Source organism: Jaculus jaculus, chromosome 2, assembly GCF_020740685.1.
Source record: "Jaculus jaculus isolate mJacJac1 chromosome 2, mJacJac1.mat.Y.cur, whole genome shotgun sequence".
NCBI classification, from domain to species: Eukaryota; Metazoa; Chordata; class Mammalia; order Rodentia; family Dipodidae; genus Jaculus; species Jaculus jaculus.
The window spans coordinates 91060999-91085882 of NC_059103.1; the positions used below are offsets into that span (position 1 = coordinate 91060999).

The window sequence follows — 24884 nt, forward strand, 5'->3', positions numbered from 1 at the left end:
AACAGAGTATAGACACGGAGGTGTTGCTGTGATCCTCCCTTCAGGAAAGAAGGCTTTGATAACTGCTGGGAGTGCTGCTGCACGGCCACCTCCAGCTGTCAGCCCTCTCTGAAGATTGAATGTGGCTGGAGAGAGCTGCCTTTAGCCAGTATGTGACAAAGTCAAAGAAACATGGTAGTTTCAAAGCTCACCACAGGACCACTGAAGCCTGTTGTGACTGTATGCTTAACTTCTCTTGTCCAATCTTGTTTCTTTTACTGTTCTCAGCTGCTGATCCCAGAGGCTCCCCCGTTGATTCCCGGGTGCTCAATGACTGAGTCAGCTTCCCAAGGAACATGACCTGCAGCAAACACAGCCCTGGCAGCTCTTCTCCTATCACTTGTTTATGCAGACAATCCCTGACTTATATGGCTACTTTATAATGGTGTTAAAGCAGTTCTCATTCAATAGAAGCCATATTTCAAATTTTGGTGCTTTTCTGGGGTGGTGGTATACTTACTGTAAGACGTTCTCTTGAGATGCTGAGCAGTGGCAATGAGCCACTTTCAATTAGCCATGCCCTCATGATGGTGAACACGACTCTGTAGTGTGCTCTGTTGCTAAACTATGTAGTTCTGGGCCAAGTGCATTGAATACATTCTGGACTTGTGAATGGGATTTTGATTCATATTGGGTTCATCAGGACATAACATTATTTGTTGAGAAGCATCTGTATATAGAATAACCACGTAACATTACATTTAAGTTAGCTAGTTAAATTGTTTTCCAAATTATCATTATGGTTTTATGCAAAACTAGTTTATTGTTCATCTTTCAAACCAACATCCAGGGTGTATGTTTCTACTTATGTAATTGCTTCTTCTTAGTATTTATTTATTATTTTTTGAGGTATGGTCTCACTCTAGCCTGGGGTGACCTGGATCTTACTCTAGTCCCAGACTGGTTTCAAACTCACAGTGATCCTCCTACCTCTGCCTCCCAAGTGCTGGGATTAAAGACATGCATCACCATGCCCAGCTTGGCCTTTATTTATATTTTACATTTACAAATATAGTCTTGTGTGTTTTAAAGCAGAAAACACACTAGATAATGAAACCATGGCTATTTTTAATATTGCATATCTAAACTCAGGAAAGTTTACTAACAAAAAGAATCATAACAAACCAGGAGATGGCATATATTTTTAAATAAGAACAGAGTATTTATGAATCCCTTTACTCCCAGGAAAACAATTCTTTTAAAGGTTTTGTCTTAAATCAACTATGGTATTAATGATCATACTGTATACAAACTTTTCATTTCTTTGATTAAAAAACTCATTAAAATGCATGACCAACCAGCTTCTCAGGACACAGGAGGAAACCAGTGACAGAAAAGCCAAGGAGCTGTGGTAAATCACTCCATTCTATAGGGCTGTGGGAAATTGGCAAGGCAATATATAACTGATAAAGCTGACAAAATGATAGGGCTTTAATTGCAGAAAAGATAGCTCAGATGTACTAAGCATACGAATGACTATGTTCTGGGTCTTACTAAGCTTCTTCAAAACTCATTCAATAACCAGAACTTATACAACAGTCAAAGCAACAGAAACTGAAAAACACAGCATGGAAGCAGAGGTAGTCCACTTTAACTGTCTGCAAGGCCACATATGCATGTCTGGTATAAGAGCAGCAGACAAGCTTTCTTCAGCTCAGGCTTGCTACTGTTTTGGCGACTTCCAACCTTGATATTTCAGCAAATACCTGGTTAATAAAACATGGCATAGAGAATCAGAAGAATCACTGAGAAGGCAGGGTTGGGAAAGAATAGTATTTATTAGAAAGACTAACAAAGTATTATTAGATTAAAAATTATTTAACATAGCAAGTCTGGGCTATTGGCATACAGTGTCTAGTGAATTTGTTTGTGGCCCAAAATATCAGGCTTAGCTACTTGAGAATTTTGCTTATAGTTTCAGAGCTTTCTGAAAAAAAAAAATTTTAAATTTCATAGGTAATTCCATTAAAAAATAATGCAACATATGAAATTTTAGAGCAACAGTGACAGTATGTACTATAAAATACACTTTCTGGAGAAATAATAAATCAACCAACCATGACATTGAAATACATCTTTTCTAAAAATACAAGTATATAGTAATAATACTGTACATGTACACAAACAGCAATGGCAACCCAAACTGATTAAACTTTACTAATTACAAGTGGCCATCCCAAATCACTATTTTTATATACAATTAATATTTTTGGAGTCAAAGAATTCTAAAAAGTGCAACAAATTGGATCATTTTTTTGCTTCCTTTTCTTTCTTTTTTACTTTTACATTGCTGGGTATCAAACTAAGGATTTTTAGCATGGTAGGCAAGTGTCCTTATGGACGGGAGAGGGTGAGTAAATGAGGTTGTTTTCTCATTTGATAAATATTATCAGCACCTATGAAGTGCCATGACTTTGTTAGGCACTGGCAAGGCAGTTTCTGACATGATAGGTGGGTCTCTGCTCTTGGGAAGTCTCTTGTGTGAAGGAAGAAGCAGACAAGCAAGGTATTGCAACAGTGCAAGCTGAGAAACTATTCCGATCAGCATGCTAAGTGTTGACAGGGGAAGTGCAGTTTCCACACAACGAGGAAGGGGCCAAACACAGAATGCACCAAAACTGGATTTAAAGGAGTTTTTTCTTTTTTTAAATATTTTTTACTTTCATTTATTTATTTGAGAGCATCAGAGAGAGAGAGAGAAAGAGGCAGAGAGAGAGAGAATAGGCGCGCCAGGGCCTCCAGCTACTGCAAACGAACTCCAGATGCGTGCGCCCCCTTGTGCATCTGGCTAACATGGGTCCTGGGGAATAGAGCCTGGAACCTTTAGGCTTCACAGGCAAGCGCTTAACCGCTAAGCCATCTCTCCCGCCCTAAAGGAGTTTTCTTGAAGGACCTGATGTCTAAGCTGAGGACTTAACGGCTATGTAGCTGGTAGTCACTCTGGGTGGGAGGGGCTAAAGAAGGTAAAGCATGGACAAAATTCTGGAAGTCAGAAAGTTCAGGATAGCAGAGTCTTGGGAAGGAAAGGTAGTTCATAAAGGGCTGCAATATACGACCAAGGTACATGCTTTACAGCAATAGTTTAGAAATACTACTGTAACTATACAGTGAGAAATGAAGGCAAGGGAACCAAGTAGGATTCTCTGATGGAATTCAAGGTGCAGTGATGGCTATGTGAATTAAGGTAGTAAGGCAATGATGCTGGGCATCAAAAAAGGTCAAAGAAATGTTTAAAAATAGACGGGATTTGTAACTGCTTTATTTATGTGGGCAGAATAGGAGAGTCAGGAGCCATATAGCCATATATGACACCTACAATTCCTACCTGAGTAGCTGGGGAGAGGATAGTATCCCTTGCTGAGGACAGAAATACATACTACTCATGTTACGTCATGCTGAATTTAGGTACTATGCAACTATCAGGCAAGCAACTGAGTGGATGGAAGTTCCTTGGTGTGAACAGAGCTATGGACTGGGGAGCTGCAGTATGCACAAAGAAACTGCACGCATGGAGTAGTGGCATGGTCACCAGTGGAGTGCTGAGAGAGCAGGCTGTGGGGCTTATCTTCAGTGAACACGAAAAATGTCAGGCAAGGAAATAAAAGTTATAAGACTCTGAATCCACCAATAAGCACAACGTGATAATATGTATATTAGTTCATGTTCTTTTGCCAAAGTCTATTACTAGAAGTACTAATAGGCATAAAACATCATTGGAATCATTTTATTTTTTCTACCCTGTAAAGTCAAAACATTCTAAATGTTTATTATAACAATTACAAATTATGTTTATAAATTATAAATGTTTATTATAACATTCTAAATGTTAAAATCAACAAATTTTTTTAAGACATAAAATATAATCTCCAAATCAAAGAGCCCTATGGCTAGCTTTGACTATTTTTAAGATTTTTATGTTACAACTCAAGTTGAAATTGGTGTCCCAGTGTCTTTAAGTTTTCCTTTCCTGCCCTGTTGGATATTCTCTTGTAGAATTGCAGCTCAGTGACAGCCCAGATTTTCTCTGATCAAAGCCTTTGATCAGAGACAAGTTCCATGATCCCTACATGGGATGGTTATGGAATGGGTGGCAGGGATTTAACTTTAGTGTTTTCTCTTGTTACAGAAAACATGTATGTTTCTTTTCTTTTAAATCTGTAGGAGAAGAAATGGGAATGTGGCTCTCAGTGTGGTTAATCTGTGTATGCTGAGGTATTTTTTTAACAAATGCTTTCCTTATTTATAAGTGCTCACAAATTCTTATGAGGGAAGCACTACCACCACAGCCATTTCTGCTACTAACTCAATGTCATTGAAAGCAGATAAAATGCACACCAGTGGCTCTTGAAGCCAGTGCAAACTGGCTGCAGTGTAGAAATGTTCTGATTGGAAGGCCTGCTTAGGACATGAAGACTGATTTCTACAAAATATTAAATTGATTTACTAATGAATAGTCAGTTTGTTTATAGTTCCAAACTCTTTTAATTGAAGGTAGAGAATATCGATAGTGTAAATAGTAATAATCTAATAACCATAGCACTGTAACTTCTACTTCTTGGTTTGTAAACAATGTTTCTATAATTGTCTTATTTTTAAGACTTGAATGACTAAGAATTGTCTTCAGTCTAATTTGTTACATCATGAACCAAAGAAATTAGCAGTTTCATTTTAGGATAACAGTACAATCTATAGTCTAATTTATTTCACCAAAAGAAAATATTTTATATCCATCAGTCTGTGTTTTCCTCATAACAAGTGAAAAAGTGATGGCATATTGCACTAATCAATAATATATGCAGGAAGAAGAGCATCAAAACATCTTCTAGGTCTTTATTTAATTGGACAATACCCTATTAACACCAGTGCACAGATACACAGTACTGACAGTGTGACTAATAAGAGCCCCTAGGACTTAAAATATTTTCAACAGTAAAGCATTAGTGGAACCAGCACTATTATTATGTCCACTATGCCTTTTATTTTACATTCCAAAGGGAAACTAAAATTCCTGGTAGCACTAGAAAAGAATGTACTTATTAATATTTTGTGCAGATATGCCAAATCTTATGACTTCTATTGCAACTTTGTAGTCTTACTGTATACAAATGAAAACATCTAGCTCCTATGCTGAGCTCATATGGGTAACTACAAAAATGTTACAAGCCAAATAAAAACACAATGATACAATAAAAACTTTTTAAAAGACGTATACTCATATACATATATAATACATTTACTGTCCCTGACTTTTTTTTCCCCCCTTAGGATTATCTGACTCTAGAAATTTAAGTTAAATGTTTTCATTATTTTGTGCTTCAGAAGGAAAGACACTGAGAACTCACAGAACAAATTTTTAAAACTGGATTGAGTAAAAACTTTATCAAGTGGATTAGTAGACAATCTCTTGTTTTAGTTATTGCCATTGCTAGATAAAAGTACCCTTGTACCCCTTTTCTTGTTTATCTTGAATTCCTAGACAATTAGCTTAACAACCTTTTTTTTGGTACAAATAGACTTTGAGACAAAAATGTAAAGATTAGTTTTCTAATGAAACCCAAAGTATCAAAGTCATTTTCATTTTCAAAATGTATTTAAAGAAATGCTTATTTCAATCTAAAACTCCATAGTACTGAATTAAAACACATTAAAAACATGGCTAACCAATTGACTTTAGGAGACTGTTAAGTTATAAATTTGAGCATCTAATTTAGTTCTGTAATTCTTTACCCTCTAACACAGACATTAACAAAAAATAATCTTATTTTTCATAAATTAACATTAAAATATAAATCAAACTTTTGGTGGAAAATCCCCTTAAAAGATAGGAAATACATTGTTTTAAGTGTAAAATTATTACAAAAGAACTATAAAATTATAAACTTTTGAAAAAATACACTGAAAATGTCTGTAGGAAAAACATGCAACTGGTTAAATTCCTGAAAATCTACATTACCATAAGTGAGCCACCTTGGTTGATGAGACTTAAAAATACACAAAAAAGTAATTAGCACCAACACTGTAAATGTTCAAATAGTATACCAAGGAAATTCCAGGCCTGAGTATAACATCATTAAAAGTTATATTTAACCTGAACTTTCCTACAATAATAAATATATTCTTTCAAAACTTTAGAAAATATGCTAGCTTTATTCATTTTTACTACAACATTAAGGTAATGTATGGTAATTACCATTTACTTTGGTTTGGGATAAGCAGGAACAGCAGAAAAACAAGTATTTCCCAAATAATATGGGAGATTTGATGGGAGTGGGGGTGGAACAGTTTTCTAATTATAACTGAGATTTTTTTTCTGAAACGTTTTATTGGAACTCTTTATAACTACATTGCTTGATTTTAACTTTGTATTCCCTGCTTGTTATTTGATGGTGTTAAGATTTGGCATGAGGAAATAAGTGTCTAGAAATGGGTACAGAGCATAATAGTTAAGTAAGAATTTTGAGTAAGCTAGTATATTCAAAATATATTCAACCTTGTTATATCAAAGAATTTACTTTTTGAACAAGATTCACTTATAATTTTAATTACAAAACAGCCAGCATACAATATGAAATAAGCTGAATGATTTTGGCTTTCAAAAAGCCAGAACACATAGCTAATTAATTACAAACATATCTACCCAAAGTCCAACAAGTCATTCAGCTATGCTTTACTGCTGCACATAGACAATGACAAGGCAAAGAACAGCCACCAGTCCAAGGGCTTGTAGGCCAAGGAACCACAGCATAAGCCAAAAGAACATGACTACCACTGGTTCCACAATTCGTTCTCCAAAATACATCCTTGTGAAGCCCATGTTGAGGAGGTTTTTGTTCAGTTCACCAAACAGTGTTCCCATCTTTTTGTAGTCATCAACAACTGGTGCATCACTGTGGCTCTGTGATTCTTCAATGTCCTTAAAAAAAAAGATAGGGAAAACAAAACATAAACATAAAATGAGAAATATGTAAAGACCACTGATAAATCTTCCCCAGTATTGGGCATACTTCTGATAATCATCCAATACATACTTGTTAATTATATTTGCATGTGTATGTATGTACGTGCATGTGCCTGTGGACACCAGAGGACCACCTCAGGTCTTGTTCCTCTGATGCTATCTACCTTTTTTCTTTTTTTTTGGTTTTCTCGAGGTAAGGTCTCTGGGTCTCTCACTCTGGCCCAGGCTGACCTGGAATACACTATGTCATCTCAGGATGGCCTCAAACTCATAGTGATCCTCTACCTCTGCCTCCCAAGTGCTATGATTAAAAGCGTGTGCCACCATGCCTGATGCTGTCTTCCTTTTTAAAGACAGTCTCTCACTGGCCTGGAACTTGCCAAGTAGGTGAGACCAGCTGGTCATTGAGCCCCTGGGGTTTGCCTCTTTCTGCCTCCTCTGTACTACGATTATAAGCATGTGCCAACCATGCCTGACCTTCTTAAAAAAATGTGGGTTGTGGGGATCAATCTCAGGTCTTCATGTTTACAAAGCAAACACCTTATTGACTGAGGCATCTCCTTAGCCTGGGAATGTTTCTTTCCGTTGACATGTAGATCACCACGTCTGTCCCCATCTTTCAAGACTATAGAAAACATTATCTTTTTGACTTCTGTGGAATCAACATTGATGGAATCTCTGACTAGACCACTGGTTCAAAAAAATGTAGGAAATGGCCCAGTCATTTGCAACTGCACACAGGTGGCTGTTAAATCACATTTGTCTTTCTCTTGTTAGTGACCATGTTTCAGAACAATCTTGTCTGCCATCCTTCTGTTTTAAGGCGCAACATTTCTGATTGCTCTGTTCTGGTGAACTACTTTCTCATCCATCCCATGGAACTAAAATTTTCAACAAATCCAGTATGAGTTGACTGGAGTATGACTTGCTGTTCTGGTTGCACTATTCTTGGCCATGGCTGCTATGCTCTTTCAGCCTCAGCTTCAGCTACACAGGCTTCAATGTTTGTACAGTTTCCTGTCATAATGCTACCAAGACTGTAAATGTTTTCTGTTCATCTCACTGGAAGAACTAAATAGTTTTAAAGTAGGATTAATTTTACACCAGGCTGAAAGGCTACCTAGAAGTCCATGGCACCCCCAGAAAATCTCAACTACACATAAAAACAAAAGTATTTATTTCTGTTGTCTCCCAATTAGACCATCATCTCAGCTATTAAGGTTCTGTTTCTTACATTCAAAATCATTACTGTGGTTTTGATAGTTTGTTCCTCCAAAGGTTTAGGTTTAGAGAGATTGGTCTTCAGTGTGACATTGGGAAGTACTACCTCTAAGAGGTAGGGCTTGGTGGAAGGCTAATACATCAACTGGGATTTTGCCCTCAAAAGTGATTACGGTACTTCCTATGGAACCCTTAGTAACTCTTACAAGAAGACTTACACAAAGTCTGGCCTTGTCCCACCACAAACTATCTTTGGACTCCTGGTCTACTACATAATCACTTCCTCCAACAGGTCCTATGAGGTCACTTCCAGGAAGGATTAACTGAAGAAGGAAGTCCTTCCTCCAGAGTGAGTCCTTCTCTCGAGTGGCCAGCTATTCTTCTTTGGCATTGGAACCAAGTTTCATCAGCTTTCCAACAAGTACTGAAGATCAGAGGTGCTCCAGAAATCCTCCAGGTCTTCAGCGCTGAGTTGGGACTGCTGAGGCATGAAGCCACATGGACTTGGCTGCTATTGGATTCCTTGACCCTCAAGTCCACAGAGAGTTTGTATTGGACTGTCCTAAGGTAATCCAATACATTTATGTTTTTAATATCTTATATTTATTTATTTATTTATTTATTTAATTTATTTATTTGACAGAGAGGGGGAGAGAGAGAAAGAATGGGCACACCAGGGCCTCCAGCCACTGCAAATGAACTCCAGATGCATGCACCCCCTTGTGCATCTGGCTAATGTGGGTCCTGGGGAATCAAACCTGGGTCCTTTGGCTTTTCAGACAAACGCCTTAACCACTAAGCTATCCCTCCAGCCCCAATACATTTGTTTTTAACACCAATTCATTCTATTGGTTCTGTTCCTCCAGAGAACCTGGATTAATACATGGGGAGAGGGGTGGCATTTTCTTAAGTGATTGTAGCCTCTGGTAAATTGCCATTGTCTGGTAAATAACCTCCCACCCATGCTCATGTATGCAACACTTATGAATCTCAGTGGGTCACCAAACAACAACAACAAAGGCATCAAAGTTCTGGGGAATTATGGGAAGAAGAGATCAATGGGAGAGAGGAACAACAGAATTGGGGCAAATGTGTTCCAAATACATTTATATGTGTATAAAACTGTTAATTAATTAAAATACAAAACACAACAATAATGATGTTAAAAGGAGAACATCACAATCTCCTGACACAAAGTACCATGAGGATGTACTAAAAGGCATTCTTCAAACAGTGAATGAAACATATTCCTTTAGCAGAAACCATAGATTATCTGTCTTCTATCAGCAAGTAAATAAAAATATTTTTACATTGAAATTATGGACTATAGATGTATTTTCTGTTTTATATTATGCTTACAGTACATCTTCAAGGGAAGAGAGAACTTAAAAATATAACTTTTGTCTGAAATAGTCCAACAAAATAGTATAGTATGGCTTTATGAAGTGGGTTTTCACCATGTATTAGTAATGTGCAAAGAGAACAGAACTCCAGAGGGGCTCATGAGATAATGGGAAAATGGGGCTTAGTGGGGTATCATTGTTAATTCTATGTATTTATACTGTACATATAATTTTTAAAATTATCAATTTTAATTTCTATCAGAAAAGGAATGGGAATGTATTTTTCCCATATGCTGAAAGCTTATCTAAGGAGTTCTTAGCAGCTGCAACCCTTAATTAGCTGAGTGACTCTGTCCAGATGATTAACATAGATTTACATGATCCTTTCTAATTCATGTAAGTTTCTCATAAGTTATAATTATGCATTAATCTCAACTAGTTTTTCCTTACTGGCAAGTGGTGCTTTGGTTAGTTTTATGTTGATTAGCTTGTGTCTATGGGTTCCATGACAATGCACTACAAGCAAATTTGTCCTTGTCTGATATTAAGCCCTTTTTCTTCTTAGAGTAGAATTTATAGAGTCTTTGACTATGTTTGGAATTGTGCTAAAGTGCTCCAGTCCGTCATCTCTCCCTGCTTTTGTACCCAGTCTATTGTTCATCAATTTTGGTTACTTTTTAAATTAATGATGTTTTTCCTAAAGTTTTCACAATTTCTTGTAATCTATACACTCATCATCTTTGGGGGTTTTTGGTTGTTACTGATGGTTTTGAAGATTTTTTTTTTTCAGTACTTTTGTGGTTTTAGTATGAACAAAGTATCCCAATCTGATATAACAAATACTTACTTTAAATTCTTTGTAAAATGAAATAATTTTACAAATGCTTGTGGGTTCTTCAGGGAAAGGAGGGGTTGCAATGTATAACTAACTCAAAGTAGGAAATCAGTTACCACTACAGACACATTGAAGACATGGTGGTGGAAAGCCCTTGTGAGGACAAGTTTGGACAAGCTGTGGTTACTATAACTTATTTATTTCTCTTCTTATTAGAAAGAACTTCAAGTATATACAAAATTAGAGAAAACAGTATAATGAACAACTATATACCTATCAACCAAACTTAATGATTACTAAAATCTTGCTATCTTACTGCTGTACTTCATAACCTGGGAAATCTAACAGACAAAAAAATTGCTAGAACATAATGTATATAGGAACACTAAAGATATTCCACAGTGAATAGAAGGCTCAAACAATCAAAAAATAACACTTGAAAACATGTAAAAAAAATTGGGAAGTACTGTTGAATTAGTGTGGTTTGATCAATCTAATGTCTGTGCTTTTCTGTCTAAACTGTCCCCTTAAACACCACAGTTGTAAAGGACAGGAACAGCTGTGTGCTGGTAATGTTTAACAACAAGCTTTGTAGAGAGCAAGGAGTTCTGACTTGTAGCATTTGCAAAGTCTATAGTATCTTATGATTTCTGTGTTAGTATTTCTATTGTGGCCAATTTCATGTTAAAATCAACCAGCTTGTCAAAATCTCTGAACAGATAACAACTGCCTCTAAGGTTAGCAGCAGTCAGGACCAGTACTTTACTACAGAAATAGCTGAGGTAAATATGTCATGGTTACAGTCAGTAAGTTTGATCCCTCTTTCTTTCTCTTTCTTTCTTTCTTTCTTTCTTTCTTTCTTTCTTTCTTTCTTTCTTTCTTTCTTTCTTTCTCTTTCTTTCTTTCTTTCTTTCTTTCTTTCTTTCTTTCTTTCTTTCTTTCTTTCTTTCTTTCTCTTTCTTTCTTTCTTTCTTTCTTTCTTTCTTTCTTTCTTTCTTTCTTTCTTTCTTTCTTTCTACCTACCTACCTACCTACCTACCTACCTACCTACCTACCTACCAATCATCTATTAAGTTTCAAAAATGACAGATTGAGAAAGGGAGATGAGGCACTTCCTAGGAACTATAATGGTCAAAATCATGTGGGAATGGATCAGGGCAACACACAGAATTCAGCTGGAGGCCGATTCATGAGCTGACGAGGAGAAACACAGCAGTCCTGCACCAGTGTTGGGCACTACAGGAAATCTTTGTTGGTCTAAGCAGAGTACATACCCTCCTCTGTCTCCCAGTAAACCAGACCACAGGTCATCCCCACTTTTTTAAAGAAATTAACTGAAACTAGAAAAATTATGTTAGGAAATAAGTTGTAGAAGTGAGTTAAATTCATAGAGCCAAAGAAACTACAAGTAACAGTATTTTGTTTTTTTCTGGTCTATTTCATGCAGGTTTCAAAACCTTGTTATTCAGTAATTTTTATTTTTCACTGTTTTGGTTTTTTGAGGTGGGGTCTAACTCCAGCCTAGGCTGTCCTGGAACTCACTCTGTAGTCTCAGGCTGTCCTTAAATTCACAGCAATCCTCCCACCTTTGCTTCCTCAGTGCTTTGATTAAAAGTGTGTGCTGCCACACCCAGCTTCAGTAATTTTTAGAAGTACCTATTTACAACATTTAAATTGCCTGGATATAATGTGAAGAGGAATTTTTTTTTTTTTAATTTCAGTATGTATATTTGTGGTTGCATGTGTGTGGGAAAATGTGTGTGTGGGGGTGCACATGCACACATATACATGTGTGTGGAAGCCAGAGGTTAGCATTGGGGTCTTAAGAGGTGCTCTTTCAATGTTTTTCAGCTGAATGGCATCACCAACCACTCTTCCCTCTTCTGAACTTCCCATATCCTACTCATCACCATATCTTTAGTCTAAATTTAGTCCAACTACAGCTATACACTTCAAACAATCTCTTCCTTGCCTAGTCCTGTAATTTTCTAACATTGTTCTAGCTAACATCCCATAGGTCCCCTATGATCTGCATACCACACTGCAGCCACACTGAGTCTTTTAAACTGCAAATCCAATCATGACATCTGTAAGCCCTGGTTAGCCAATATGTAGTATAGCTGCCTCCTCTGTGTTGGACATGGCTATAGCTATCTTTAAGCACAACAGCTGTGATCAGCACACTAGGTTGGTCTATTTACATTCTCTTGTAGAAGGAGTTCAGAAGACTCATAAGACTACAGCAACTCAGAAGACTCTCAGAAGCCCCTCCCCAAGATTCCAGTCATGACCAAATAAGAGGTGAACACTTGATTGGGATGGGACTTCTCAGGTGTAGATGCCTTTAAGATATCCGGGGGACTCCAAGGCTGCAGTTGCCTGAGGTGCCCACATTCCTGTAATCTCACTTATTTGCCATGCTGGAATCAATGGTATATTTGGTCTGACAGCAACTTCTCTATTTGGGGTGAATCGATGTTTCTTTCACATCTCCCTAAGAAAGTCACAGGAAAAATGCTAAAACCTTAACCTGATCTATGAATTCCTGCTCAGTCAAGTTTCTCTCTGGTTTCATTGTTTCATTGACCCCCTTCTGTCTTTCTCTGCACATCTGAATTCAGCAGGGATTTGGATGTGCTCTTTTCTTGCCTACAGCCCTTGTTTCTCCCTTCTTAGTTAAGGCAATTCTTTTTGTTTCACCTTAAGCCTAAGCCTTTATCTCACAACATTAGATACTTGTCTTTCAATGTATAATTCAATGCAAATATTTGTGATTGTTTCCTTAATGTCTAATTGTGCTCTAAGTTCCATGGGGTAGAAGCAATGTCTATTTTTGCTGACTACTTATTTCCCTTGATATCAACACAGTATTAAAATTTAAATCACCAATATTACATGTCCCTATTGTTTTACAGACAAATTTCCCTGACTGAAAGCAAGAAAAGGTGTCTCTTACTCTCTTTTAGCTCTCCACAGACAGGATAGTGCACTAAGTTAGAAACATGGACACTCTTGTGTCTTTCCACAATGTCTGAATTTATTAATTAGCAATATATTCCCAAGGTAGGGCAGTTTCAGTGGCAATAATTTGCTAGATTCTCCTATTTCCAGTACAGCCTTTGTGTAGACCAACATGGGTTCTTTTTATTCCAATCCTAATTACTAACCATAACTCGCAAATTACAAATGCCAGAGCTGAGAAATACGAAAGTCTTTGTCTTGGTAAGATAACAAAGAGAACCCCACAGTAGCTGGATGATCTGTTGCCAGTAGCCACAGAGTCAGGCTGCAGGGTCAGAGATGAACTGCAGGAACATGGTGAAGTGAAGAGCAGGGGTAGGTCCAGGTCCAAATGGATGGATGGATAGACATCATGTCCAGAAAGGCAGATGGTAATTGAGTAGGCCACCTGTGGGGAGTGAGCCAAGCTGAAGCCCCTGGAACAGAAGAGTTCCTGGACAAACACTGGATGGTCAGAAGATACGGTGGTGAGGGCTGTTACCTTTGCAGTACTAGGTCCTGCATGTATGGGGTCCTGGAGAGGGCAACCTTATTACTGGTGCAGGAGAAGTGCTAACACTGACTGCCTACTGTGTTCCAGGCATAACACTTTAAATACATTATCTTTTTTGATGATCTAACAATCTGCCTTTCAGATGAGAAGACTGAAAAGTTTCAAACAAGCTAAATGTGGTGGCACTGCTAATACTTGGTAAGTAGAGATCTGTAATATGTACCCAGACAGTCTTGCTCCAGGGCCTATGCTACCATTCCCCACACCCTCCTTCCTTCAGTATGGCTATGTTACAAATCTAAGATCCTTCTGATGTTGCTCAGTTTCCAGACAAGTTTTGCTTCTCTGAAAAAAAAGAGAAGAATTGTGGCAACATTTTTTTTTTACACAAAATGAGAACATTTTACTCACTAACACAGCAAACTGAACATCAGCATGACTTTTTGCTTTCATCTTCCCTCACAGTTTAAAAGTGAGTTTATCAAACAAAAAAATATTCAAATTTTATTTTCATTTTAGGCACAAATTCAAATGAGGTAAAGTTATTGCCAGACTAGTACATTTTTGTAGCTTGTAAAGTAGTGATTGGAATTCAGAATCAAATGTTGAAAAGAAAAAAAAAAAAGGATTTCTAGCCTCCAAGTAAGAATTTATATATCTGTTTGGCAGAACTGCAATAAGGCAAAAGAAAAAGAAATTCACATATAAACAGTACATGAGAAGAGAAATGCAGGTGGCGCTTTCCCTGTTCTAACATTAATCATTTGCCTTCCTGCCAAATTTTACTCTTTGTGTTGTAAGGCTCTGGTGGAAGAACATTTGTCAAATGGACAGTTCCCTTCATAGGACCACATGACCATGACATGTAAATGGAAAGGCATTCCTAACACAGCAATGATACTGCCATTTTTGTCCATGATGGAAGACAGATATAAAAGTTTAAGGGTGTCCCACTAATTAAAAAATAAAAGGTGAAAAATTATAGGTAAAACCTTAAATAGGATTTTTGAGAAGGATCCTTAAAATAATTAAATTAGTCTCAGACTTGGGAAACTATAACTGTAGAGGTCAGATTCCACAAGCCTGTTAATAAAAAAAAACAGGCTTTGTAAGTCAATTGAACAGAATCCAATTCTGCCACCATCTATTAGCTGTGTGACACAAGCAAAAGCATTTTAGCCACTGACTCTCAGTTTTCCCATCCATAACAGAAGCATGATATAATGCTTGCCTCACAGAATCCTTGTGAAAATAAGAAAAGAAAACATAGGATTATTTTTTTTGTAAGCTTATATTATTACTAATTTTGGTAGAATCAATGCTTTATGAGTTTTATTCCTATTGTTCCACCTACTTGAGATACCTCAGTAATCACCCTCCTCATTATAATTAAATTTAGTTCTGTTTTCCTTAAGTAGTATATGAATTTGATCATAGAGAAATTGAGGGGATACGGAACAATCTGTACACATTAGAGTCACAGAACCTGCTCATTCACTTGTAGAAGAGCACAACATATTTACATAGACAGGCTTGCCCTCAGTGGTTGACAATTTTAAGATTCACTTTCTTTACTTGGATAGATTTATTATGTGTTATAACACTTTTACAGGTCTTTTAAATATATATTATTAACACATTAAGTATATATAATAATATGTTTTATATTTTCATACATGTACAAAATGTTTTTTACTTTTATTTTTTTTTTTTAGGTAAGGTCTTGCTTTAGTCCAGGCTGACCTGGAATTCACTATGTAGTCTCAGGGTAGCTTCAAACTCATGCCAATCCTCCTACATCTGCTTCAAAATGTATTTTTATTACATTTACCCTCATTACCTTCTTCTGTTCTCCTCCCATATCCACCTCTTTCTTCCTTCTCCCTAACTAATCCTCTTTCTACTTCCATGTCTTTGTGTGTATGTGACCCAATGAATTTCATAAGCTTTGTCTGCTGGATGAGGATTTATCTGCAGTAGCATAGGCTCCTTATCAGTAGCTACATCTCTGCAGAAAATGTCTCTCCCCTAGCAACCATTAACTATCTATAAATACTCAGGGAAGGGTGGGGCCTTGTGTGCCCCTTTCCCCTAGCTACCATTATCTGCCTATAGGGAGGGGTGGGGCCTCATGCCTTCCTACTCCATGACAGGCCAACCATGTACAGGTGTTTGCTGGCAAAAACAAGAATGCAATGACAATGTCAGGTTCGAAAGACATCAGACATGGTTTCACCTCACTACAACTCCTTCCACTAAGTCATATTCTTTCCACTTTCTGTTCCACAATGTTCTCTGAGCCTTGAAGGGGGTAATATTGATGTTCCACTTATGGCTAAACTCAACAGTCCCTTATTCTCAACACTTTGACTAGTTATGAGCCTCTACAGCAACTGATGTCCACTGCAAGAGTTTCACTGACCTAAGTTGATGGCAGCACTAATCTGCGAGTATAAGCACACATATTTAGGGGACAATTAGATGGGCATGGCACATTATGTCCATTTAGCAAATTAATAGCAATGGCTTCCCCATATCTTCCCTAGCCACAAGTTTTTCACTAGAGTTGCAATGCTAACTGTGGCTCTCCTGTGGCACAGATTTCAAATTCTATCAGAAAGTGATTGGCTACTGCCATTGTATGTTTGTTACTATTACACCAGTGGGCACTTCTTGCCTGGCCATTCAGTAGTGTATCGTACCAAGACCCTAACTGGGTAAGACTTTTGATGACAATTCTCCTCCAGCAGCCTCTAGTACACTGCACCTTCCAGCACTATGAGAGCTAGCCAGCAGTGAGAACTTGCCCTTCCTGTTTCCAGCTTGATTTCTCTATGTCCTGTGACCAAAGCATAAGGTGCCTTCAGCAATAGCATCTTACCAGCTAGTTCTGGTGGGTAACCAGAAATGTGGCAAATTTCTCTATTCTGAGGAGGCCTCCAAGGCCCCCTTTTCCCTTCACTGTTAGGGAGGTAACTTACATTTAGGATTTTCATTTAATAACCTATGGCTTCTGGTTCAGCTTTTTGAAATTTGATATTTTAAAAAATCAGCTTACCTATTATCAGGCTTCCTTATGGCATTTTAAAAACATGCTTGGTTTGGGTTTTATTTTCCAAAACTAAGGATGTATGAAGAGTCACTTTTTCCAGGGGTGGTGGCTCACACCTTTAATCCCAGCCCTTGGGTGGCAGAGGTAGGAGGACTGCCATGAGTTTGAGGCCACCCTGAGACTACACAGTGATTTGCAGGGCAGCCTGGGCTAGAGAGAGAGAGAAAAAAAAAAAAAAGAGTCACTTTTAACTGTTGTATTCATGGGCAAGATCACACTTTTTGATATTATTGTAGGTTATTTCCTGTACATTAACAGAAATATACTGTTTTTTCCTGCTTAGTATTTATTCCTTCTTCTACTAGCAGCACCTTTATTTTTCTTTAAGGAAACTATTCTGTACTCATTCTTAGGTCTGTGTTGTTGGTTGAAGATGTTTCCACTACACAGCTCCAGAGAAGATTTCATTTTCTTAGACAAATGATTAGTTGAGAAATGACCAACTGATTTCACATAGGCCAATAAAAGCTCTACTCAAGACTTCTGCTGAAACTATAAAGACACTTTTTAATCAGCTGACTAGCTGGTCACTTTATAACCATGATGGGAAAGCTTGTTAAGAAGGAAAGTATACAAAGACAAGAAAAGCACAGAAGCTGGGAGTGGTGGCCGATGCCTTTAGTCCTAGCACTTGGGAGGCAAAGGTAGGAGGAGTGCTGTGACTTCAAGGCTAGCCTGACACTACATAGTGAGTTTCAAAATTCCAGGTCAGCCTGACTAGAGTGAGACCCTACCAAAAAAAAAAAAAAAAAAAAAGGCACAGAGAGAGTCCAGTTGACACAGTTTGCTTGGATTCAGCTAGCACATCTATTTCTGTCCTGTTTATTAACACAAGTCAGTAGCTTCCTACTTTGTAAAAGTAGGTGGAATTGAATTTTGTCACTTGGAATTTAGAGTTCTCATTAAAGAAAATGATAATGAGGATAAAAATAATACTAGTAGTTATCATTAACCTAATGTTCACTACATATTAGATATTGTTTTTAAGTACTTTCCATTCATTATGCCATTTACTGTTCATATGTAACAAGTAAGTTAAAATTTATTATAGTATACATGCCAGTCAGCAGACATAACAAAAAGAAATGAATTTTGTATAGCATAGTAGTTTGTGAATCAAGCTTTCCTTAATGAATGACAACTTAAATCTTACTGTAATTTCTCCTTTCCACTTGTTATTCAACTACTGTAAATTTCATTTTCAAGTTCACTGGCACTACATGTAGTCTATTATTTCTTTCAAGAGAGAGAGAAAAAAAATGAACATGCCAAGGCCTCTAAAAGCTACAAATGGACTCCAGATGCACATGTAATTTGTGCATCTGGCTTTATGTCGGTTCTCGGGAATCAAACTCGGGGTTTTAGGCTTTGTAGGCAAATACCTTAACCACTGAGCATTCTCTCCAGCTCTTTATTTACTTTTTTATTTATGAGAGGGAGGAGGGAAGATGAACATGGGTGCTTTCTAGTCAAGACAAAGCCAATCATGATCACTCATGTTCTGCTTGTCTTCATCTATCAGCTTTGACAGCAGTTTGAACAATCATACTTGCCTTGGATAATTTTCAGAGGTTTTGTGGCTCACATTTATATTGTACGTATTCTCATTGTAGTGCCTGCTTTGATCATGATTTAAAATTTCCTTCTTTTCTTAAAAACAAAATCCCCAATCCATCTCTTAATACCATCCCTGCCCCTCAAAAGAAAAGAGAAGAAAAGCAAGGGAAGTTGGCAGGAAGACTAAGCATGCAAACTGAGCTGGTGGCACTGGTAGAAGGATCTAAGTTCCAAGACTTTCCTGGATAACTTAATGGAACCCTATCAAAATGCTAAGGAGGGAAGAGGAGATAACACAATGGTAGAGTTATGCTAGGCTCTAGGTTTAAACCCTTATTACCGCAAAGGAAGTCAGCAAACCAAACAAGATCAAGCACATAGGAAACTTCAAAGATTGGTATTTTTTCCAGTTTTATAATTATACATTTAACTACTTTCTTTCAATTTATGTATTTTATTTTTTAGATTTTGTTCTACAGTTTTTACATTTCCATGTTAAAATAAAAAAAGGCACCTTGATTTTAAATAAAACAGTTGAATATTAGAAAAGCCATGCTTCCTTTTAAATTTATTTATTTATTTATGAGGGGGAGAGAGAGAGAGAGAGGGAGGGAGGGAGGGGCAGAGGCAGAGGCAGAGGCAGAGAGAGGGAGACTGGATGCGCCAGGGCCTCCAAGCCACTGCAAATAAACTCCAGATGCATTTGCCACCTTGTGCATATGGCTTTCATGAGTCCTGTGGGATTGAATTTAGGTCCTTTGGCTTTGCAGGCATGTGCCTTAACTGTTGAGCTCTCTCTCCAGCCCCATGCTTCTTTTTAGTGATCAGATCAAAGTCAAGAAAAGATGCTGCCTGCTAGGAATGGTGGTGCATTCCTTTAATCTCACCACTTAGGAGGCAGAGGTAGGAGGATTGCTGTGAGTTCTAGGCCAGCCTGAGAATACATGATGAATTTTAGGCCCACTTAAGCTAGAGCGAGATCCTCCCTCAAAAAATCAAAAGAAAAAAAAACAAAAAGATGTTGCACTTAGAATCTTACACATGAACTAGATAGGACTGCTTCCTGACAGCATTGATGTTGCTGCTTGACCATAACATCAAAAGAGGGAGGACATGTTTATTAAACTTTAGGATAGATTTTTTTGGGTGTGTGTGTGTAAGCATGTGGTGAAGGCATGTGTGTGTGTGCAGCTGTGTGTACTGATGACTGATCCCCAGCAACCCCCCTGCCTCAGCAGTTCCTAGTGCTGGTATTACAGGCATGCAAGGTCACACCTGGCTTTTTATGTAGGTGCTGGGGATTCAAACCCGGGTCCTCATGCTTGTGCAGCAAGCACATTAGCCCACTGAACCATCTCTTCATCTCTAGGACAGAATTTTTAATTTTTTTTGTTTTTGGTTTTTTGAGGTAGGGTCTCACTCTAGCCCAGGCTGACCTGGAATTCACTATAGAGTCTCAGGGTGGCCTCGAACTCACGGTGATCCTCCTACCTCTGCCTCCCGAGTGCTGGGATTAAAGGCGTGCGCCACCATGCCTGGCTCCAGAATTTTTAATTTTGTACCTAGGTCTAAGAAGTATAACTTCAACTAGAGCTCATGCTATTATAAACCATGTTGGTATGTCTAATAGATGTATTCAAATATATAAACCATACTTGTAAAATTTAAATTTCTTTTAATATTAACTTCTCATGGTTAGAGAGATGGCTTAGCTGCTAAGGTGCCTGTAAAGCCTAAGGACCTGGTTTTGATTTCCCAGTACCCATGTTAAGCCAGATGCATAAGGTGGTGCACGTGTCTGGAGTGTGTTGGTGGTGATGAAAGGTCTTGGTGTGCCATTCTCTCTCTCTCTCTATCTGCCTCTCTCTCTCAAATACATAAATAAATAAATAAAATATTAAGAAAAATAAATAAGCTATAAAATAAAATTAACTTCTCCAAAATCTATGGTGGGATATTTTCATCAAAATTAATAGTACTTATGAGTTTGGCAATTTTTCAAAAGCGTATAAAAATGCCATTCACATAGCAATGTTTGGTAGTTATTACTTCATGTCTAACAAAAGCTTAGTCTTTGTGTACTGATTTTTTTTTGTCAACTCTAATGATTTCTTTTTCTTTGTAGCTATGAAATACACTGCTGTGCAATTCTTAGTGAACTGTCTAAGTTATCAATCATTTAGACTAAATGGGGAAGAAGATTTAATAGATTTTCATTATTTATAGCACTAAAGAATCTGCAGAGATCTAATCTTATAGATAAAGAAGAGCATGTAGGGAATGAATGAAGGACTTCTGGGTAAGATGGCAGACTGGAGACTGCCTCTGAGTGAGCCAGTTAAGGATAGTCAGAATAAGAAAATATACACTGTAAGTCGGGCATGGTGGCACACGCCTTTAATCCCAGCACTCGGGAGGCAGAGGTAGGAGGATCAGCATGAGTTTGAGGCTACCCTGAGATAACATCGTGAATTCCAGGTCAGCCTGAGCTAGAGTGAGACCCCACCTCAAAACAACAACCCAGAGAATGAAAGACAGTAAGAGCTTCGTAAATCCACAAAGAACCTGAAAGGATAACTGGAAAGCATAGAAAACATGACTGGCAATACAGAGAGCCAAGCACAGCCTCAGCCAGGCTGCTCACTAGATGGGGAGGGGAAGCAAAGATGCTCCCAAAAGGTAAGGCAGAAGAAAAGACAGGTAGTCCCAGCACGAGGGCAAGCCAGGGACGCAGCCCTCTAAAGCCTGTTGAGACAGTGATTTCTCTGGAAGATGGGTCAGCAGTGAGTGAAATTCCATTTTGCCACAGTATAGGACTCAAAGGGCAGAGACTGTCATCCTAAGAATCTGTTCTTAAAAAGCGAACCACTCTGGAGGTCCAAGAGCAGGGAATATCCACAGATCAGAGAGACTCAATTTGGACAACCACAGATCCTAGGTAGGGAAGGCCCAGAGAGAGGTAGTTGTGGAGAACAGGATGCTGACAAGAGGCTGGCTCAGGTTGGGAAGTGCAGAGGAAACAGGAGTCCCATTCTGAGAGCTCAGACAGACCTCATCAATTGAGAATAACACTAGACTTTGATAGCTCATGGATTAAACTTCGGAGTCATCTATTTGCTGTTCACTGTTGTAGAGCCCCAAAACTCTGAAGTTCCAGGATGTACTTGAGACCCAAGGCTGCATCCCTCCAGTAAGGTCTTGAAAGTATAAAGGCAGGTCCTGTCCTCTGTCTGTACTAAGCTCATACTCCCAATGCAAATAGGAGACACCACACATCTCAGACATTAGCCATACCAAGTGTAGTCAGCAGAGGACCCTAGTGTATGTACACACACACACACACACACACACACACACACACACACAAACTACCATGGTGAAGACAGCTCTTGCAGACATCAGACACCTGTCCTGTACAGACTAAGCCAAAAACAGCATAACCATAAGAATGACAAGAGTCCAAGAGTGCAGCTGACTCTCCCCTCCATGTGTTTTTGACAACCCAGAAAGAAACTGCTCCATTATCTTTTGATCCTTAAGATCCTCCATTTTTTAAAGTACATGTTAAGCAGAATTTTTACTTTATTGTATTTAAATTGTTCAAATGTTTTGTTATCCCTGCCATACATTCATATGATTCTATTTACATGTTTTTCCATTGATGGGCAATATATTTTTCTTTTCCTTATTTTCTTTTTAATCTCTTGCCCCTTGTGTTCCCTTCTTTTCACCCTTCTTGACACTTAACAGTATTGTGATTGTATATTATTTTGAATATTCATGTTTCATTTTTATTCCCTTTCTTATATTTATCTAACTTTGTTTCTGAATACTTCTATTATTGAGAAATATTTTTTTCCCTTTTTATTCTTTTTTTGTGTTGACTGATTTCTTCTTCTTCTGTCTTCCCCACCACATCATTCTTCTTTACTCCTTTCCTTTGTGTTTAAACTACCTTCTCTATTTTCTCCCTTTCTCTGCAGCCTTCATCTCACTCATTTAGCATTTTCGCACTTATCTTTAACAACTTTTAACTTCACAATACAGTCTGCAGTAGTATTGCCATCTTTACACTTTTATGGTCAGTGGTGATATATTAGTGGGTTATAATTATTTTTAAGTGTATTTCTATATTTTGTATTGTTTGATATTGCTGATTGAGCAGTTAATTTCCCCTTGGTAAGTGGTACTAAGATTAAGCCCTCAAGAGTAGGCTGCTCATTCAGAGGTTCCCCATTCCTAATACTGTAAAGAACATCAAAACAAACAAATGTGCAAACTGTAATACAGAAATGCAAATACCATGAAAAAGCAAGGCTCGATGATACTCCAAAAGATAAAAACCTCTCAGCTACTGAACTCAAAGACACTGAAAGGTAAAATGCCATATTCAGTTTCTCTCTGGAAAAATGATTGGTGACCTCAAAGAGTTTACAAACTAGCAGACGATTCAGGACTTGGAGAAGAAAGTTGAGATGTCAAAAATACAAAGCAAAGAAATGTCAAGGAAAAAATACCAACTCACCTAAAAAGGCAAAAACACCACAATAACATCAGTTCTCTTGTCATCAACTCTAAAAGCAAGGAACAAAGGAATGATAGATTTCAATTCCTGAAAGCAAATAGCTGAAAGAAAAATTACAACTTACAGCTAACCTAGCTTTTAAAACTGACAGAGAAATAAGGACATTTTAAGCAACTAAGGCAGTTCATGATCACCAAGACAACACTGCTAAAGATATTTAAAGGAATATCATACACAAGAAAGGGAGAATTACAGTCCCACTCATGACAGCACAGGAAAAGAATAAATTTTATGAGAGAAATAGGTGAGCAAAGCAAAGCTAGGAGGGAATCCTTCATGTCCAATATGGGGACCAACAAGGTTCTAACACGAACAGGAGAGAAATAAAGAACACACAATATCCAATTCCAAAACAAACAATAAAATTACAGGAATTAGAAAACATTTTTCAAAAATTACATTAAGTGCAAATCACCTCAATGTACCAATAAAGAGATATAGGCTAGCTTTATTGGATTATAAAATGATATCCAACCTCCTGTTGTCTCTAAGAAACATACCTAACTAGTGAAACAAGCACAGACTGAGAGTTAGAAGATGGAAAGAAAACAAAATCTACCAACTGAATGGCAGCAAAAAGAAGCTGGTATAACTGTTTGGATACCTGATAAAGTAAACTTCAAACCAATATTAGAAGTGATAAAGGAGGACATTATATATTACTAAAAGGAACAATTCATCAAGAAAATATAATAATTTGGGCTGGAGAGATGGCTTAGCGGTTAAGCGCTTGCCTGTGAAGCCTAAGGACCCCGGTTCAAGGCTCACTTCCCCAGGTCCCACATTAGCCAGATGCACAAGGGGGCGCACGCGTCTGGAGTTTGTTTGCAGAGGCTGGAAGCCCTGGCACACCCATTCTCTCTCTCTCCCTCTATCTGTCTTTCTCTCTATGTCTGTTGCTCTCAAATTAAAAAAAAAATTTAAAAAAAAGAAAATATGATAATTATAAATATATACTCAAAATATTGGGACTCCTAATTTCATAGAATTAATGGACATAAAAGGTCAGACAGACCTAGATACAGTAACAGTGGGTGATTTCAATATGTCACTCTCATCTCTAGTTAGATCACCCAAACTAAAAGTTAATAAGGAAATTGCAGAACTAAACACCACCATAAGTCAATGGACCTTATATTCAGAAAATTCCATCCAACAGATACAGAATATACATTTTTCTCAGTAGCCAATGAAATCATCTTTAAAACAGAACACATTCTAGATCACAAATAATATCTTAACAAATACAAAAGGACCTAAATAATTCCTGATATCTTATCAGATTATAGTGGACTAAAACTATAAAAAAAAAAAAAAAAGCAAGAAAGAAATGACATATCTTTAGAGACTAAGCAAAACACTACTGAAAAACCAGTGAGTTGCTGGAACAAAAAAATAAAACATGGAGGAGATTAAAATTTTCTTGGAATTAAATAAAAGCACAATTTGCCAGAATGTTTGGGATGCAGCAAAGATTATAAAATGAATGCCTACAGCTATGAGAATTTACATTACAAATTCAGAGGGCTAGGGAGATGGATCAGCAGTTAAAGGTGCTTGCTTGCAAAGTTTATAGACCCAGGTTTGATTCCCCACTAGCCACATAAAACCAGATGCGAAAAGTGGGGCAAGAGTCTGATATTTATTTGCAGCAGCATTAAACAGTGGGGTGTATTCTCCCCCACCCTTAGATTCCTCTACACATGCAAAGAAATTAAAA

General features: G+C 37.6%; 1 protein-coding gene across 1 annotated transcript in view; it reads right to left on the reverse strand.

Moving 5' to 3' along the window:
- Nucleotides 1–1798: 1798 nt before the first annotated feature.
- Fam241a (family with sequence similarity 241 member A) overlaps nucleotides 1799–24884 on the reverse strand; it is a 40256-nt gene continuing 17170 nt past the window's right edge. The window contains exon 2 of the mRNA XM_045144396.1: nucleotides 1799–6952. Within this exon, the coding sequence (XP_045000331.1) occupies nucleotides 6707–6952 (246 nt within the window). The 3' untranslated portion in view covers nucleotides 1799–6706. The remainder of the gene's footprint in view (nucleotides 6953–24884) is intronic.